The 19869-nt window shown below is 54.0% G+C and overlaps 1 protein-coding gene and 1 pseudogene across 1 annotated transcript; both read left to right on the top strand.

Moving 5' to 3' along the window:
- LOC132086090 (Fc receptor-like protein 2) overlaps positions 1-11088 on the top strand; it is a 29060-nt pseudogene extending 17972 nt beyond the window's left edge.
- A 3964-nt stretch (positions 11089-15052) lies between these two features.
- Positions 15053-18758, top strand: LOC132086020 (Fc receptor-like protein 3; the record flags this gene model as incomplete). The annotated part of the gene is made up of 10 exons (XM_059491482.1): positions 15053-15119; positions 15631-15651; positions 15740-15970; positions 16230-16496; positions 16587-16865; positions 17337-17502; positions 17585-17871; positions 17953-18039; positions 18494-18573; positions 18684-18758. Coding segments are annotated over 10 exons (1560 nt in total), but the record flags the coding sequence as incomplete, so codon positions are not given.
- Positions 18759-19869: the final 1111 nt, after the last annotated feature.

A 19869-nucleotide genomic window follows, 5' to 3' on the forward strand; every position in this document is an offset into this window, starting at 1 on the left:
TTGATAATGAGTCAATAAAACCAATCAGCTCCTGGGCTGTCCGATAGTGACGTGTCAGTGCTCTGTCCAACGCTTCCGAGTACCCCTTCAATTGTAACAGTAGTGGTTGTAGGACTAGAAGCAGTTTCTTCCCCAGTCGCTCCGTGTCCTCCTCCGTGAGGCGATCCACCAGAGGCTGCATCAAAAACAGGTTTAGTCCACTTAGCAGGCACCCACAAAGGCCCTGTAGGTGAGGAAACACAAAGATACCCCCGACCCCAATATAATACTTTTGCAGGTTTTTCCCATAGTCCTGTACTCGGGTTCTTATACTTAACCCAGACCTCTGTTTCCTTAGTATTTTCCTGACCTGACCTCGGATGATGTTTCATTGCAGGGGTGGTATCATCTTCCCCAAAAATGCATAAATGGTTAATCACATACAAAACCTTAGCCAAACATGCTTGTGGATCTGCCAAATCTTGATGTTTTTCAATATACTGCTTAAGGGTACCGTTTGCTCTTTCTACTATTGCCTGTCCAGTAGGAGAGTGTGGAATACCTGTCACGTGCTCAACAGACCAGTGATTCAAAAATTTCCGGACCCTAGCACTTACATAAGCTGGACCATTATCGGTTTTAATACTCTTTGGAACTCCCATAACAGCGAAACAACTTAACAGGTGTCTGATAACATGTGTAGCTTTCTCTCCTGCTTGAGCCGTAGCCCATATGTAATGACTATATGTATCTATGGTGACGTGCACATGCTTGACTTTACCAAATCTGGCTATGTGTGTAACATCCATTTGCCATTTCTCATTTATTTCTAAACCTCGAGGATTTACCCCGATGCCTAGACCTATCCCACCATTATGATAACTACATGTTGGACATGCTCTGGAAATGGCCTTGGCTTCTGACAAACTCAGCTCAAAGTGTTTTGCTAAACCTCTTGCATTTTGATGATATCTACTATGTGCTTCTCTGGCCAATGTGTGCTTGTCAATAGGACAAGAATTATCAATGGGTAGGGTAACCAATTTATCTGCACGTTCATTCCCTTCTCCTAAACCTTCAGACCACTTATGACTCCTAATATGAATCACAGAATATGCTGCATTTCTCTCTCGTAAAGCCTTCCTTAACTGTATCAGTAACTCATACAATCGTTTATTATTCACTTCCTTAATTGCTGCTTCCTCTATTCGTTTGGCTACTCCTGCAACATACATAGAGTCTGTGACCACATTTAAAGGTTCCTGTAAGTTGGACACCGCCCATACTACTGCTAACAATTCCAAAGTTTGTAAGCTATCTGCAGGGTCTGCTGTGAGGAGTTGATGCTTCCATTGTCCTTTTTCTTGCCAGGTAACAGCAGCACGCCTTGATTTCTTTCCTGCATCCGTAAAAGCTGTAATAGCTCCTTCTATGGGGCGTTCTTCTCTCAAAGGTCGAGTGATCCAGTTCCATTCTGTCATCCATTGCAAAACTCTAGGCACTAATTTACTAGTCTCTACTTTAGCAGGTGACATCAATAATGCTTCTTGTAAATTCTTTGAATTAATCAAGTACCAGTCCAAGGTTTCCTTTTCCATAGGCAATCTAATAGTAGCAGGTTCTCTACCATCCACTTCAAGAATTCTGAGACGCCCCTTTTTGATTAATGTAGCCAATTGTTCAATTTTTGAAGATATTGTTTTCTTATGCTGTAGTGGTGGTGATAACCATTCCAACACCCGTATCTCCCCCGTTTTCTTCTGCAACTGAGAGAGAGCACCAAGCAAGTGGCAAGGGCTATTCCAGATAGTAAGGTCAATGGGGTGGTCGAGTTGTCGACGAGACACATACCCTTGCTGTACACAGTTACTAATTTGCTGCAAAGCAAGATGATGCTCCTTTGTCAGGTGTACAGGAGTAGTAGGGTCCACGCCTCTTAACAAAGGCCGTAGGGCTTCTGGTAAATGATTTGGTATTCCCACAATAGGCTTCAGCCACTGTAAGTCTCCCAGCAACTTCTGTGCATCATGTAGAGTTTTAATGTCCAATTGTAATTCCAATTTTTGTGGTATTACTATTTGATCCATCAGAGTCCATCCCAAATATTTCCAGGCCTTTGTAGCCTGAATTTTCTCTGCAGCAATAACAAATGAATATGCAGCAAGAGTATTTTTAATGGTTTCAATCTGTAAAGAGGAGAATGGCTGTTGCTGTGCAAACAAAATATCGTCCATGTAATGATATATTATAGTTGCTGGCCATTTGCGACGTAGTGGCTGTAATGCAGCATCAACATAAAGCTGACATAAAGTGGGAGAGTTGCGCATGCCCTGCGGAAGAGATGTCCATTCAAATCTTTTATCCGGTTCTCCATGATTTACTGCTGGTAAAGTGAAAGCAAATCTCTTCATGTCATCAGGATGTAGGCCAATAGTGAAAAAACAATCCTTTAGGTCAATAATTAAAAGTGGCCAGTGTTCTGGAATCATAGCTGGATTTGGAAGACCAGGCTGTAAGGCTCCCATTGGTTCCATTTGGTCATTCACAGCCCTCAAATCATGTATCAAACGATATTTCCCTGATTTCTTTTTGATTACAAAAATAGGTGTATTCCAAGTGCTTGTAGATAGTCGTAGGTGCCCTTTTGTATATTGTTCCTGTACCAATTCATGGGCATGCATAAGACTCTCCCCTTTTAATGGCCATTGCTTAACCACCACCGGTGTATCTGTTTTCCAGGTGAGTGGAATGGGGAAAGTCCAAGCAATGGCAATTACCCCAAAGGGTGCTGATTAGTTAACATCACTCCCAATTGTGTTAAAATGTCCCTTCCAATTAAACAAGAAACTGTAGGAGGCAGTTGAACAATTGAAAACACAGCAGATATTTGTTGATTCTCAATACACACAGACAAAGACGGCGATCTGCTTGCCAGTGTAAATCCTCCCACTCCTGTCAGCATGTTTGATGAAGGAAATAGTGGCCAATGTTGTGGCCATGCTTCTGGAGAAATGATGCTAGTATCTGCTCCTGTATCCAATAATCCATAAAGGGTTATGCTTTGATGCCCATAAGTAATTTCAACCTTTTGCTTTGGTCTATTTTGTAAATCCACAGTTAAAAGTGTAACACCAGTAGAGCCAAAACCTTTTTCATCCCGTGTTTGTCCAGTAAATGATTGTATTCCTAATGTCATTTGTGACAGTGGTACCAATTGTGCAATGCATTGTCCTTCTGTAATTTTAATTGGAGGATAAAGGGTGTAAGCCATGATTTGTATTTCCCCTGTAAAGTCTGCATCGATAAAACCAGGCAAAACAAATAATCCCAACATAGTTGTAGAGGAACGTCCCAGCAATAATGCTCCACATGTTTGTCCATTTAATATAAGAGGGCCCTTTACTCCAGTGGGTATCCTCTCAGGCCGGTTTGTCCTTAGTGTGACGTCTACTGCTGCTGCTAAGTCCAAGCCGAGGCTCCCTGTTGTTGCGGGTTGCAGACAGGAGGTGGCAGCGATGTCACAGCAGCTGCTGGTGTTCCCGATGTCACGGTGGCAACTTGTGTCTGTGCGTGGCCCCCGAGATGCGCGCTCCGCGGATGGTTTCCCGACCGGCGCCTACAAGCCGTAGTGTTGTGGGAGCTGGATCGGCAGTGTTGACACCATACACCAGTCGCTCGGCAGGTTCGGCGTGTGTGTCCCTCATTGCCGCATCGGTAACACTTAAGGAATGGCTTCGAACCTCCTTGCATGGAGCCACTTCGGAGAGGAGCAAGAGCAGCTAACACCTGATTTTGAGCAGATTCTGCTTGTTTTTGTAACCCTAATCCTAATTCCTTTAAGGCTTCTACTATAAATGCCTGTGAAGCTGTTGGCATTAATGCCATTCGTTCTAATGCTTCCTCAATAGTCCAATTTGCCCCCAAAAGTAGCTAACACTCTCTGGGTTGCTGGATTGCTATTTTGGAGGGCACACTGCTTCAATAGCGCCCCCTTCATGTAGTCTGCGACACCAGCCCGATCTATGGCAGTAGCTGCTCTATCAATAAAATTCCCAAATTATTCTTCCCTTCCTTGCTTAATACCCATATAAGCCGGTAACCCTCCTGGCTCTTTAACCATATCTATTGCAGCACGCACTAACCTCATAGCCTCTCTGAGTTTATCTGGTCCCGATATCATCTGTGCCTCTGTACGCAAATATGCCCCTAAGCCTATCAGCTCCTCTACTGTCACCCCCTGTAATGGGTCTCCCTGGGCTCGTTGTACAGCAACCGATTCGTTCACCAAAGCTTGCCAATGGGCGTTAAATAGTAACTGCTGATGCTGAGTAAATATCAATCGAGCTATTCCTCTTAAATCATTAGGACATAAAACCTGAGTATTAAAAAGATAATCTAGCATTTGCTTAACAGGTTCACTTTTTACTCCAAACTGACTAACCGTAGAACATAGCTGAGTTAACAGCTTCCAATCTAAGGGAGTATATTCTGCTATATTATGTGTAAGGTTCCCCTGTCCATCATAGTGTGGTGTGTATGTAACTGGGCATGCAAGACTAGAAGCTATTTCCACTGCCTCACCATCCCCCATTTGCATTACTTCTTTCGCCAAAGCAGCCCAAGCTTCCCTCCTCTGTTTAGCCATCTCCCCCCATGGATCACGGTGTGCCCCTGGGATGGGATCTGGCTCTTTAAGGGTGCTATGCTGCTGGCGCTTCGGTGCAGACACCGAGTTTTCGCACGGGGAAGGCAGTGAAGCAGAGGCTGGCTCGCGCGGGGGAATCAGGGGAAGCAGCCCTCCCGCTGGAGCTGACAGTGAAACCGGAGCCGGCTCAAACGGAGCCGGCCTGCGGGGGGCAATCAGCCCCCCCGCTGGAGCCGACAGTGAAACCGGAGCCGGCTCACTCGGGTGAAGCGGCGGAGGCCAGGCTGGTGGCGGAGGCGAAGCTGGCTTGCTCCCACCCCCACCGTCCGACCCGCCTGAAGCTTGTGGCGGAGCCAAAGCTGGTTTGCTCTTACCCCCACCATCCGACTCGCCCTCCCCCTCTGAAAGGAAAGGTGCAGACGGTTCCACTGCGCCTATAGGAAAATCTTCCACACTACTTTCCTGGGGACCCTCAGGCATAAGTATCTTAGTTACAGAAGGTGCCAGGGGATCATCCTCACGACCATACCCTATATTCCTCTTATGAGCTTCTGTTGCCCTTTCTGCTGCCTTTCTCTCAGAGACCTGCTGAAGTAACGTGTTATACACCACCCGCCATAAATTCCCGAATTTCTTTGCTGACTTATCATCGTCTAACACTGTATCCCACAATATTTCCTCAAACTTCTTCCGCTCTGCTAGCTCATGAACTGTATGAGGATTAGAAAAGATACCCTTAGCATGGCCATAAGCTAATAACCCTGGTAACTCCTTTTTTAAATCTATCCCTTTTATCCCTTGCCACTCTAAATATGGGGCGAATAAATCATATGCCGCTTGCCTATTCATACCTATTAATCAGTGCGCACTGTTGCAGCTCTCCAGGCTCCTGCGGACACGTATTGGCTTAGGTCACCGTTGTGAACCTTAAGGGTGCTTCAAATTCCGGCACCGTCCCTGCTGCCGGGACCCAAACCCAACTTCCTCGACTGTGGCGTAATCCCTTTTTCTTTTAATCCGAGAAAAAGGGCAGAGATTTGGTTATGCCCGCATTCTCCACCATTTGTCGACGGAAGGAGACCCAGACATCCGTTTGATCATCACAGGCCCAATTTTATTGATCAGTACGGCGGGTTAAATACAGTTAATAATGAGCTTCATACATATTGCAAAAGTTGAGCTCAGGATTGGTCAGTTACATATCAGCACCTACGCCTACTTCTGCATTCCTATGGTTCTACTTTTGATACTTTTCACATATTCTCAGGATATATTCAGGACTAATCTCTACTCCCTTTCCTCATGTTGCAGCAAGGTCACTGCTGACCTTTCCTTTTAGCTTGCTGACTTCTGACTTTACTCCTTCAGCTTAACCAGCGGCATTATTTCAGCGTGGCCTTTCTCAGCTAACCAATTATTAATAAATCTCTCCACAGGTGTTCAGTCTCTGTTCCTGGGGGGGCACATCCAGGAGGATCCTGCCCTGTGAGGTCCCTGTTCCAGAGTTCAGCTGGGGGAAACCAGTCCAGGGAGTGACACATCTTGGCATGGGGGGTCCTGTCCCAGGGGTGGCACATCCTGGGGACCCCTGTCAATGCAAGGGTGGGGCCCAGCCATGGCCCAGACCCACTGCACAGGGATGGCCATTGCCCAGCCCTGCTCTGGCCAGCCCCAGGGGGCAGCCTGTACCTGAGGGTCCCCCTGCCCCCTTGGCTTTGATTCTGGCAGCTTTAGAGCTGCTGCAGAGGTGAGAATTCTGTGGGGGAAAAGGCCTGCCTGTGGTTTGCTCTGCTCTGCAAGAAGCACATACCAAAATGGGAGCCCAAGCAGTGGCTCTGTGAGGGCCTTTGATGGTTTTCAGAGCAGGGCTGGCTGGAAACCCCCACGGCAGGGGCACCTGCGAGGTAACCAGTCCAGAAATGCAGCAATTGATCTTTTTGTCCCTGTCCCCAAAGGACTGAGAGAGCCCCAGAACAACTGGAAATCCCACAACAATGTGCTCAACAACGTGACCTGGACCCTCCTTCTTGAACAAAACCTGCAGAGAGAATGTTTGTGATCTGGATGTTCACAGCAGAAGAGAGGGAAAAGTGTGGAAATATTGAGCAGGGGCTGCACACAAGGGACTGGGGAACAGGGGTGTCACAGCAGGAGCAGGGAGTGCCCAGGCAGGGGAATTCAGGGCAGGCTGGAGTGGATTTACCAGGGAATCAAAGCCTGGGCATTCCACCATGGGCATTTCCACAGATTCCTGTGCACTGTCCCAAGGATGGACAGAGCTTCTCCCCTTCCTCCATGGGAAGTCAATCAAGTTTCAGGGTGGGAATGAGCAAAATGGGGAGAGCTCCTAAAAATGGCACAAGAAAAGGCTTCCTTCAGGGCTGGGTTGCTGCCCAGCAGGCAGGGAACAATCCCATGGAGCTGTTGGAAACTCAGGGAGATTCCCCACTCTGTGTTATGCACAAGCAGATGCTGCTGTGGGATGCACCAAGGGGCTGATAAAGGGAACTGAAAAATCTCATTTCTTTGTGATTTGCTTGTGTTTTTATTGTGAGGGACTTGTTGGGAAAGCAATGGATTCTACAAACCAGAGCATTTTGTACTTTGCCAGTTTGTATTTTATTAGGAAAATAATTGGTGTGGGAAAGAGTTTTGCTTTTATTCTATGGATGTGTAATTTTGACTGAACCATTTGGGCATCTATTGTTGCCTGGGATGGCTGAGCCAGGAAATCGGGGGAGCTGACCCAGGGGTGTGTGGGGCAGGGGCACAGAGACTCCCAGGACAGCCCTGGGGTGCCCCAGGGTGGGGGCTGTTCTAGGCTCTGTGTAATCCCAAAATCTGAGGCACCCCATGAAAGAGTTGTGACCCCTGCGCCCACCCAGACACTGTCCATCCCTGAAATGCCCCCATTGCCCTGGCACCCCCATTGCCTTGGTCTCTCCTCCCTGGGGACCCCCATCCCAGTACTGCCATTGCCCAGCACAACCATTGCCTTGATCCCATCCCATGGGCTGCTTCTTCCCCCAGAACCCCTAATCCTGTGGGTCCCCTTTTTCCCGCTGCAACCCCAACCCTGACACCCACATGCCATTACCCCAAATCCCTGGGGACCATGTTCTTACAGCATGCCCATCCCTGAATCCCCCCAGGCATGGAGACCTCAAATCCCCTGGACCCCCATTCTCCTGGCCCCCCTCCTTGGTTCCCCACACCCCCTGGGCCCCCCCAGTCCTGGGAAGAGCATCACTTGCCATGTCCCCAGACTATGCAGCATTGTCCTCATCCTGTGCCCAGCTTGTGGCCACCCTGCCCCCACCAAGGGCCACCTACCTGTGGGGATGAGATGTGACCTCGCTTCCTTCCCCTTCATCCAAAGAGCCGCCAGCCAGGGGAGCGGTGGCCACAGCAGCGAGTGACAGCCAGTGCACATGGCTGGGGACACCGGGATGGCCAGGAAGGTGGCGCTGCTCCTGTGGGGTGAGTGCCCCAGGCAGGGGCCTGACACGCCAGGGATGGGGAGGGGAGGGGGCACAGGGGTGCTGCTGAATCACCTGAGGTCCCCAATGCCAGCAGAGCCAGTCCATGTTATCCACAGTGGACCTGGGTGGAACTGGGGATGTAGGGTGGCTTTGGGGACAGGCAGAGGGGTCAGGAATTTGGGGATGGGGATGTGGGGACAGGAATGTGGGGACTGGCACCTTTGGACCCGGGTAGCTCTGGGCATAGGGACTGGGGAACTGGGATGCAGGGACAGAAGGGGACAAGAATGCTGAGGATGTGGCCATGGGGATGGGATCATGAGCTGGTGGGGGTGACCTGTCCTAGCATGGGCTGTGTCCCTGGTGTCCTCCTTGTGCTTCGGGTGTCCACAGTGTCCCCATGTTCTTCCTCAGCCCAAGGTGGCCTCGGTGTCTCTGTTCCCAAGGCATCTGTATATCTGGTGCACGGGTGGCTGTGACCCAGACATATCCCCTGGAGTCTTAAAATGTTTTGGGGGACCACCCAGACACACTTTCCCACAAGAACTGCTGTCTCCACAGGGACTGTCGACAGAAGGAGACTCAGACATCAATTTGATCATCACAGGCCCAATTTTATTGATCAGTACGGCGGGTTAAATACAGTTAATAATGAGCTTCATACATATTGCAAAAGTTGAGCTCAGGATTGGTCAGTTACATATGAGCACCTACGCCTACTTCTGCATTCCTATGGTTCTACTTTTGATACTTTTCACATATTCTCAGGATATATTCAGGAATAATCTCTACTCCCTCTCCTCATGTTGCAGCAAGGTCACTGCTGACTTTTCCTTTCAGCTTGCTGACTGCTGACTTTCTTCCTTCAGCTTAACCAGCGGCATTATGTCAGTATGGCCTTTCTCAGCTAACCAACTATTAATAAATCTCTCCACAAGGGACAGCAGTTTGGGGAGAGCCCCCACACCCCAAGCCCCCATTCTGCTGTCCCTGCAGTGCCACCCCCACCCAGCCCTGTCCCTTCTCCCTTCCAGCCCAGATCCTCGGCCTCGCTGGTGAGTCCTCGGGGGATGCCATGGCCCCACCCCGCTGTCCCCAGCCCCACGCTGGCCCTGGCAGGCTGGTGTCCCTTGTCACCCACAGGTGCCCAGACCACCCAGCTCCTGTTGGAGCCCCCCTGGAGGCCGGCGGTGCTCTGGGACCGGGTGACACTGACCTGTCAGGGCTCGGGGACCGCCAGTGCCACCACCTGGTACAAGGTGTCAGGGCTCGGGACTGCCGGTGTGACCACCTGGTACAAGGATGGGCAATGCTTGTCGCAACAAGGAAGCGATCACTTCAAGCCCAAGACGAAAGGCACCTACTGGTGTTGCAGACCCGGAACCGGGCACAGCCTGCCTGTCATCGTCTCTGAGAGTGAGGGGGATTTGAGTGTCCTCAGCCTGGCACTCACCAGACCTTTAGGGTTCTGGGTGGGCTCTGTTCCATGGGTCACCCCCTGCTCTGGGGACATGCCAGAGTATCCCAGTCTGGGGGTAACTGTGTTGAAATCAGGGACCCTGGTGCACTGGATGTGAGCCAGTGTGGGGGTCCTGGTGCCATCGGGTGAGACAGGAGCCTTCTGTCCCCCAGACTGGTTGGTGCTGCAGGTGCCGGTGTGGGCGCTGCTGGAGGGGGACATGGTGACACTGTGCTGCCAGGGCTGGCGGAACAGCACGGTCACCTCAGCGTCCTTCTACCATGAGGAGAAAGAACTAGGGGGCTCCACAATGAGACTGAGCTGTCCCTGTCCCCTCTGCAGCTGCACCACAGCGGCCACTACAGCTGCAAGGGCTGGGTGGACTACTGGGGGTGGAAGGAGTCAGCGCCGGTGCCAGTGCCAGTGACAGTTCAGAATGAGCAGCCCACAGCTGCCACCCTGATACCTCCACAGCCCCTCCCCAGAGACTCGGGACCACAAGTCTCCCTCCCCTCTCCTGCCCTGAGCTTTCCTTGGTACTGGTGCTGGATGGTCCCCTCCAAGCCCACTGTGGGGTCCCCCCTGACTCTCACCTGTCTCAGCACCCCCAGCACACTGCGGCCCCGAGCCCCCCTCCTGCATGTATTCTACCGGGACGGGCAGGTGGTGGGGGGCCCACAGGGGTCCCGCAGCTGCTGGTGCCCGCCGTGGGGGTCTCCCACTCAGGGGATTAAAGCTGCTTCTTGGAGTGGCAGCAGGGGTCAGTGGAGCCCTTTTGTTCCTGCTCCTGCTCGTGGGTGTCATTGTGGCCTGGCACCGGTGGCACCGTGTGGGTGGGTGACAATGAGGGCACAGGGGTCCCAGGGAGCTGTAGAGGTTCCTAGAGTTGGGGAGCAATAGCTGCAGCACCCACAGCCCCAGAACAAGGTCCTGTTTGGGGAGGGTTTCTGTCCTGCTGGGCTTTGAGTTCTTGAGGCTGAGTTGGTAAGGGGCACTGGGGAGGTTCATGGATTCTGGGGGGCTTCAGGGATACTTAGGGGTCCTGAGAGGAATTGAGGGTCCCGTGGGGGTTCAGGAATCCTGAGAGGGTTCAGGGCCTGGGACCCCACAGTCACCCCTCCACTCTTTCCTCTGCGGCTGCCAGGAAGAACCAGAAAAGGTGAGTAGGGGGCTCAAACCACACTCTCCCCTTTTACCCCAACCCCCAAAACCTCCCATTCCCTCCCCCACATCCCCTTTATTCCCTCAGGGCCCCCCCGGATCCCCTGGCCCCCCCAGAGGAGGGGGAGGTGCTGTACACCCACGTCGTGGTCACCAAGGGGGCAGGGGGTGGGAACAGGGGGACAAACACAGAGGGACACATCACCCACGAGTGTCACCCCACCCAGATCCCACAGCCCATGTCTTTTGCAGGGTCCCCCTGTGCCACCACCCTCCAGGATCCCCAGGTGACCTACGCGGAGCTGCGGGGACCCCAGGGGCGACCACGGAAACCCGGTGACATCTACAGAAACGTGCTGTGACACTGGGGGAAACTGGGGGGCACTGGGGGTCCCATGGGCACCCACTCGTGTGTGTGCTGCCACTAAAAACTGCCCCTCTCCTTCCCCATAGAGAGACAAAGATGCCAAAGGGCTGAGAGAAGGACCATCTCCTGCAACAGCAAGGAGAGAGAATAAAACCAACAGCAACAGCAACAAGGTTCGGCGTCCAAATGGTCACACAAAAAACGATTTCCAGGCAAAGTCACTCCAAAAGGAACAAACCCTGAACAATTCCCCAAGCACGTTTCCTCCACCAGAGGAACCTGTCTGGGCCCTGGACTTTCTTTGCTCTGATGGCCAAAGCTGCCATTAGGAGGCTCTGGATTCTCTTGTCCCCTGCCCCAAACACTTCCTCTGATGTGTTCCCCACACGAGGATCTCACAAAGGCCCTTTAGGGGTTCCAGAGTCTCCCACTTTGCCAGGGCAGTCCGGATCAGGTCATGGCGCAGGGCGCGATGTCAGAGACAGGAAAAGTTTGATGTCTGGAGACATTTTGGAACAGCTGTGTGTGGCAGGGGTGCATCAGGCCTTGCTTCTGCTCAGAAGGTCCCATCTGTCCATCTGTCTTTCAGCCATGGCAAACTGGGGACAGTGTGAGGCTCTGCCAAAGCCAGCTCCTGAGTGTCCTGGTGACCAGAAGTGCCAGCTGGGGAGAGGGCACTTGGTGGCCCAACTGGCTTAAAGGGCAGAGTATGAAGCGGCCCAATCCCTGACAAATCTGCTCTTGGGGTGGCTTTCCCATCCACTCTGAAACCCAGGAATTGGCAACTCATTTAAATGAGAAATATCTGGCAAGAAAATTGGGAGTGCTCCTGGAATGGAAAGGAGACCCATGTCTAAAATTTTTTAAATTTGAAAAAAGATTTGGCTTTCAGGCAAAACTGCAGGAAAAGGAATAACAACTCTTTACTGGGAAATTTGTAAACCAGAACAGAACAAAAAACACAAACCCAGAACTTTCCCTCCTGCTCAGCGCTGTTGGTTTTTGCGGCAGCTATAACTGCGGCCAGCAGGGGGCACTGCAGGGAGCACTCCCGGCCAGCAGGGGGCGCCCCGGTCCAGCTCCATCTCCTCAGGGGCCATGGCGGCCTCGGACGGGAGGGAGGAGGGGAAATCGCTCCTTTTGCAAACTCATGGGCACCAATCGGTCCTGGCACCACCACCAGCAGCGGGCAGAAGCCGCCAAGGCAGCAGGTTGGATCCCAGTGCCCACTGGCAGTGTAACAGTGTCCCGGGGCCAGGCACACGCCCTGTGCAACACCCGTGACTGCTCTCCATGATCCCGAATGGAAGGAAGGCAGCGCCTGACACCAGGAAGGTCTCGAGTCCACAGTAGCACCTCTGGTGGCTTTGTGCCACAATTTCTGCAAACCCTGAGCCTTTCACTCCTTTTTCCTTTTCCAGCCCTGGTACAGCAGCTCTGGAAATGTTGAATTGCCTTGGGATTGTCAGCACTGAGCACCTGAGGAAGGCTGGGGCTCCGTGCTGACTCTTCCAGAGCTTGTCCGGGGCCACCAGAGCACATTTGGAGTTCCTGCTCTTCCTTGGCCACTGCTGATCCCCATACAATATCCCCAAGAGGAGGAGGAGGAGGAGAAGTAGAGCAGAGCCACAGCCCCGAGGGCTCTGCAGCTGCAGCTGGAGCACAGGGACAGCCCAGGCTGGGAGCAGTGCCTTGAGACAAAATGTGGCAAACTTGTATCTGTGTTGGTCAATGCCCCTGTTCTGCTCTGGGAGCTGCAGACCCTTACAGAGTAGTGGTAATTAGGGACGGGATTCCTGTAATTTAGCCATGCTCCTAAAGCATCCCTGTGTACAAACACACAGCTCCGCTGCCTCTCCCAGGGATTTTGGGATTCTGTGGCTGAGGCGGGAGCGGCTGGATGAGGTGGCCCAAGGGAGCAGCAACTGCTGGCATTTTTTCACAAGCATCCTTATATCAGCAATTTCACAAAGCTTAATTAACAACAGACATAAAAACTATATCTTTGTAACAAAGTTAATTTAACATTACATATAAAAATTACATTTTATTATTTGTAAAATTCCAGTAATATAATATGCATTGACTTGGTGAGAGGGACAAAGTGATCAATTGCCACATTTCTGGACTGGCTCCCCCTCAATGTCTCTGCAGTGGGGTTTCCAGCCAGCCCTGCTCTGAAAACCATCATAGGCCCTCACAGAGCCCCTGCTTGGGCTCTCTTTGGGGTTTGTGCTTCTTGCAGGGCTGAGCAAACCACAGGTAGGCCTTTGTCCCCCTCACAATTCTCACCTCTGCAGCAGCTCTAAGGCTGTCAGAATCAAAGCCAATGGGGCAGGGGGGACCCTCAGGTGCTGGCTGCCACCTGGGGCTGGGCAGAGCAGGGCTGGGCAATGGCCATCCCTGTGCAGTGGGGCTGGGCCATGGCTGGGCCCCACCCTTGGATGGCCACTGGCTTCATGGAGCAGGAGTTTGGGAGCTCCTTCCTGCCCAGGGCTCCATTCCCCAGCAGCTCTTGCTGGCTCAGATCCTGCAGGGGATGAGCAAGAATGGAGAAGTCTGGGAACACGAGGAGCTGCCATTCCCCAGGACAGGAGCCCCTTGTCCAGCATGTGTCCCCCCTGGGACAGGATCCCCCCAGGACAGGAGCCCCCTGGATGTGCCTCCCCCCAGGGCAGAACCCTCCTCCCATGTGACACTCAGCACAAACGGCCTCTTCCATCTGCTGCAGGAGAGAGAAAGTGAAAGTGTAGGCAGAGGGAAAGCTGCACTCCTCCATCCCCCACAGCCTCCCTAGCCCTCCCTGCAGACCCCTCACCCCTGCTTCCCCCACCCTGGGCTTCCCCCAACACGTTCCCTGCTCAGGAGCTCCCCAGGATCACCAAGGCATGAACTGGGAGGTTGTGAAATTGAGGGATAAAAGGAAGGAAATGGGAATGAAGAATGGGAAATGCCCCTGGAGGTTGTGGTGGCACAGACCCAGAGCACCTCTGAATCCCCTCTGGTTGCCCCCCCAAATCACGGGCAACCCAGCAGGCAGCGCTAGCCCCTGAGTCTTCCCAAAATCTGAGGCACCCAGGGAAGGAGCTGTGACCCACATGCACATCGCGTCACTGTCCATCCCTGGCAAACTCATTCCCCTGGGAAGCTGACCATGGGACCCCCATTCCTTCTGTCTCCCCTTTCCTGAGACCCCCATCCCAGGGCTGCCATTGCCCAGGAACTCCATGGCCCAGGACCCCATTCCCAAGGAACACTCTCCCATTCATTCCATGCCCTGAAATCCCCATTCCCCTGGGACTTTCATTCTCCCAGGTCCCCCCATTCCCCCTGCACCCATCCCTGGCACAAAAATCCCTTGATGAGGGATTTATTACAATTAAAAATTTTTCTTATATACCCTTTTAAAGTTTGAAATGTACTTTACCTTTCTCCTAGTCTCATCTCAAAACAAAAAAGAAATAAATACTTTCTGATAAATGCACTAATAATTACCCAACACTAAACCCACCACATCAATTATTAGAGTAACTGAAATATCTCAAATTAGCAAACGAAAACCATGACACCAAATCCCTGAAGCCCACCCTCCCCTGGGACTCCCATCCCTGAGTCCCCCCCGCCCTGGGGACCCCCATTCCCATGGCACCACAACCCCCGTGACTCCCCCTCCTCATGACCCCAATTCCCCATGGAACCATTCCCTGGACCCCTATTCCCTGGACTCCCCATTCCCCTGGACACCCATCCCTGGCTCCCCAAACCCCCTGAGCCCCCCTGCTCCTGGGAAGCCCATGTCCCACTGACCCAGAGACAGCCTTTCCCCCAGCATGTCCCCACCCTGCCCACAGCCTGTCCCCAGCTTGTGGCCACCCTGCCCCACCTAGGTGCCACCTACACATAGGGACGAGATGTGACTTCGCTTCCTTCCCCTTCATCCAAAGAGCCGCCAGCCAGGGGAGCGGTGGCCACAGCAGCGAGTGACAGCCAGTGCACATGGCTGGGGACACCAGGATGGCCGGGAAGGTGGCGCTGCTCCTGTGGGGTGAGTGCCCCGGGCACGGGCCGCACTGGTAGTACCCCGGGGATGGGCACTGGTGAGGCAGAGAGTGGTGGGGAGGGGGCACAGGGGAGCTGCAGGGTTCCCTGAGGTTCCCAATGCCAGCAGAGCCAGAGCATGAAGTGACCGGGGTCATGGGGTGGCCGTGGGGACAGGAAAGGGTGAACAGGGCTGGAGGGATAGGAATGTGGGGAGAGGCATCCTGGGGCTGGGGCAGCTGTAGGGACAGGGACACAGGGATGCAGGGATGCAGGGACAGGGAGAAGAAGACAAGCACAATGTGGATGAGCCATGGAGACAGAGGCCATGGGGCTGGCAGGGGAGACCTGTGCTAGCACAGTGTCCCCATCGAGACATCTGTGCCACACCAATTCCCTCAGGGGGACAGTTCAGGGGCAGCCCCTATGACCCATTCCCCTGTGCACAACTGTCCCCATGGTGCCACACTCACTGAGCCCTGTCCCTCGTCCCTTCCAGCCCAGACCCTTGGCCTCACTGGTGAGTCCTCAGGGGCTGCCATGGCCCAACCCTGCTGTCCCCAGCCCCACACTGGCCCTGGCAGGCTGGTGTCCCCTGTCACCTGCAGGTGCCCAGACCACCCAGCTCCTGGTGGAGCCCCCCTGGAGGCCGGCGGTGCTCTGGGACCGGGTGACACTGACCTGTCAGGGCTCGGGGAACACTGGTGTCACCACCTGGTACAAGGATGGGCAGCGCTGGAGGCAGGAGAGACACAACCGCCTCACTGTCCCTGAGAAAGGCAACTACACGTGTGAGAGACCCGGCACTGGGCTCAGCCCTCCTGTGAGAGTCTTAGATGGTGAGGGGGTTTGGGTGTCCCTATCCTGGCACCAGCATTGACCCCGGGGCTCTGGGTTGGCTCTGCTCCATTGGTCACCTCCTGTTTGACCAGAGCCTGTCCCCTACTCTGGGGGCTTCCCAGAGCTTCCCAGTGCTGGCAGACCCTGTTTGTGGATTTGGGGATCGCTGGTGTGCTGTGTATGAGCCAATATGGGGGTTGCGATGGCATTGGGACCCGCCAGGTCCCCACAGTGTAACAGGACCCCCGTGTCCCGCAGCCCCATTGGTGCTGCAGGTGCCGGCACAAGCGCTGCTGGAAGGGGACACGATGACACTGCACTGCCGGCGCTGGCGGGACAACCCGGTCAGCTCAGTGTCCTTCTACCACGAGGAGAAGAAACTGCAGGAGCTCCGCAATGGGACTGAGCTGTCCCTGTCCCCTCTGCAGCTGCAACACAGCGGCCGCTACAGCTGCAGGGGCTGGGTGAAATCCACGGTATCACGAGGATGGGAGAAGTGGGAATCAGTGACAGTGACAGTGCATGGTGAGCACTCCACAGCTGTCACTCTAACCCCCCCCACAGCCCCTCCCTAGTGACTCGGGCTCACAAATCTCCCTCCCCTCTCCTTTCCAGAGCTTTTTATGGCGCTGGTGCTGGAAGTTCACTCTGAGCCCACCAATGGGTCCCCCCTGACTCTCAGCTGCCTCAGCAACCCCAGCCCCCTGCGGCCCCGAGCCCCCCTCCTGCACCTGTTCTACTGGGACGGGCAGGTGCTGGGGGGCCCACAGGGGTCCCCGCAGCTGCTGGTGCCTGCCATGGGGGTCTCCCACTCAGGGAATTACAGCTGCCAGGTGCACTCCAAGGGGGGGACCGTGCAGAAGAGCAGCACCCGGCTCCGTGTCACAGTGTGCAGTGAGTGTGGGGATGGGCACGGGGAGCCCTCACAGCATCCTCGGGTGCCCTGCCTGGGTACCTCCATTACTGCCCCATTCCCCCCGTCCCTCACTGGGTCCCTTCACCCATCTCTGTGTCCCTTCACCCATCTCTGTGTCAACCCCACCTCTCTCTGCTGTTTCCCCGCAGTTGCCAAGTCCCACCATACCCTCTCTGGGTCTCCATACCCTCACTGGGGTCCTCCCATCTCCCGCTCCATGTGTCCCCTCATTAAACCCCCCATCCTTCCTTGGGGTACCTATCCAAGCCCCCCCCCCCCCCCGCAGCTCTGCACCTCCTCTCCTCTCCCTCACCGGGATCTCCCTGCACCTCCCTGACCTCCCCCCAAGTCCCTCAATGTCCCCTGGTGTCACCCCCTCCCGCAGGGGTTCTTCCCTCGTGGGTGTCTCTGTCAGCACAGCCTTGTGCTGAGCTGCACGGTGGCCACAGGGACAGGTCACCTGTCCATTTCCTGGTACCCGGGTGGGCTCAGGGGCACCGCTTGGCCCTGGTCCCACCTGGAGCTGCACCACACTGGGGACAATGGCAGCGGCCACTGCCAGTGCGGGGACAGCACGGCTGAGAGTCTCCCCCTGAATGTCACTGTCCTTTGTGAGCAGGACCCTCAGACTGGGGGTGACCCCACCCATGGCACCCACATCCACCTCACCAGGCGCCAGCCCTGTCTGTGTCCCCAGTGTGCCCGTGGCCAATGCCACCATCACCCTCAGTCCCCTGTCACACCTGGTGCGCTCAGGAGACACCGTGACCCTGCGCTGCTCAGTGCAGGTGGGCTCAGCCCCTGTCACCTTCACCTGGCTGCACAATGGGCAGGAGGTGGCCCAGGGTCCCCTCCTGGAGCTCAGGGCTGTCGATGTGGGACATTCGGGCACCTACCAGTGCATGGTCACCAACCAACAGGACGGGCACCAGGCACTCAGTTCAGAGCTGGCCCTGGAGGTGACAACACAGGACCAGGGCACAGGTAGGGTGACACAGGGTCACATGGGGAGTTCAGGACCCCCGGGGTTCTGGGTGACCCCAATGTGTCCCTCTCTGTCCCCAGCAGTGTCTGCAGGGGTCGGTGGGTCCCTCCTGTTCCTGGTTCTGCTCCTGGATGTCCTTGGAGGCTGGCACTGGTGGCACCACCCAGGTGGGTGACAATGGAGGGGGAATGGGGGTCCCAGGGATTGGGGTGAAGCCCCCAAAGAGTTCAAGGTCCAGATGGCGGCACCAACAGCTCCTGACTTCGGTGAAGCTGAATCCCCAGAGATCTCACCTGGAGGTCCTGGAGGATTTGGGGAGGTCCTGCAGGGTCATGCAGGGACATTGGGGCTTCTGTCAGGGGTTTGGAGGAGTTTGGGGCTCAGTGGATTCAGTGGGTGATTCAAGGCTCATTAGGAGCTTCAGGGATGCACCAGGCTCCTGGGGGCAGAGATCTCAAGGGTGTTCAGGGGCCCTGAGGACTCCACAGTCACCCCTCCCCCCTTTCCTTTGCATCCCTCAGGAAACAGCAGGAAATGTGAGTGTGGGGTCCAGGCCTGAACCCCCATTTTATGTTCATTACAACCCCCCACACCCCCACAGACACCCCCTTATCCTTGCAGGGGCCCCCCAGGGCCCTCGGCCCCTCCAGAGGCAGGGGAGGTGCTGTACAGCCAGGTCGTGTGAAACAAGAAGGCAGGGGGTGAGTACAGGTGGGGGGACAGGGACATGTCACCCTAGGGGTGTCACCTCCCATCCAGGTTCCCCCACCCAGTGTCTCTTGAAGTGCCCCCCTGTGCCACAACCCCCCAGGTGACCAATGCAGAGCTGCCAGGACCCCATGGGCAACAGCAGGACTCCAGTGACATCTACAAGAACATGCTGTGACACTGGGGGCACTAGGGGCACTGGAGATCCCTGCCTGAGGGCACCTCCCACTGTGTGTCCGCCCCCCAGCTCCCGTGGATGCCCACCGTGCCATGGGGGGGGGGGCATGAGTGTGGGGTCCCTTGTGGGGCTGCCAAGAGCTCCCCGTTCCAGTGCTCCCAGTGCTCCCAGTACCCCCAGGATCTCCCCATTCCCTCCCCCAGTACCATGGGGCACAGCATCACTGTCCCTCTTATGGGACCCAAAACACAGCTTTTTCGTTAAACCAGGAAAATGGTTTTTGTTTGTTCAGCTCTGCCCTGTTTGGCTCAGGAAGGAGGGACCCAGCCATGTTGTTGCGCAGATCTTTGTGGGATTTTTGGGGCTCTGTCTTGGTTTGAAATACAGGTGTCTGTTAAAGAAGGAAGGAACTTCTCTGGAAATGGAAAATATAAACCCTTTCCCTCTGAATTATTAAAATTTTGGAATTAAGGGGCTCTCAGGTAAAGATATGGGAGTAGGAATAACAGTAGGAAAATGTAAAAATAAAAATAAAATTTGTTATAGATAAATAATGAGATTATTTGCCCTAACAATTAAGGAATGAATACTGTGTGAATATTAGGAGAAGATTTCTTGATGTATAGGTACGTTATTGTAGTTTATTGTTTAGATGCCCTCTGTTCTCCTCACAGTCCCCTTTCCCCATCCTCTGTATTGTCGCCACCGGACAGCCTGGGTTATTTAGGACAGGTAAAAGGAAGGCACGTACGTGTGCCCCTCCTACAGGGCAGCTGAGAATGAAAAAGCTCATCACTGCTGGAGGGCACAGCATGACAACACCTGACCCACCAATCAAGTTGCAGGAAAGCAATCTCCACCAATTAATGGCAAAGAAGAGTTGACTGACAGACTTTGGGAGGGGCCAGGGTTGGCTGATGCAACCCCCAGAGGTATAAAAGGTGAAACGCCCGTCCCAAAGATGAGCTGTGTGGTAAGCAGCCATGAGGGAGGCTCCCAGGCCTGTTTTTCCATATTGTTATGTTTGCCCAATTATCCCATCATCAAAAAACCAAACAATATTAGAGGTAGCAGCAATTTGAATTGAAAAGTTTAGAAAATATATAAAATT

Source organism: Ammospiza nelsoni, chromosome 35, assembly GCF_027579445.1.
Source record: "Ammospiza nelsoni isolate bAmmNel1 chromosome 35, bAmmNel1.pri, whole genome shotgun sequence".
NCBI classification, from domain to species: domain Eukaryota; kingdom Metazoa; phylum Chordata; class Aves; order Passeriformes; family Passerellidae; genus Ammospiza; species Ammospiza nelsoni.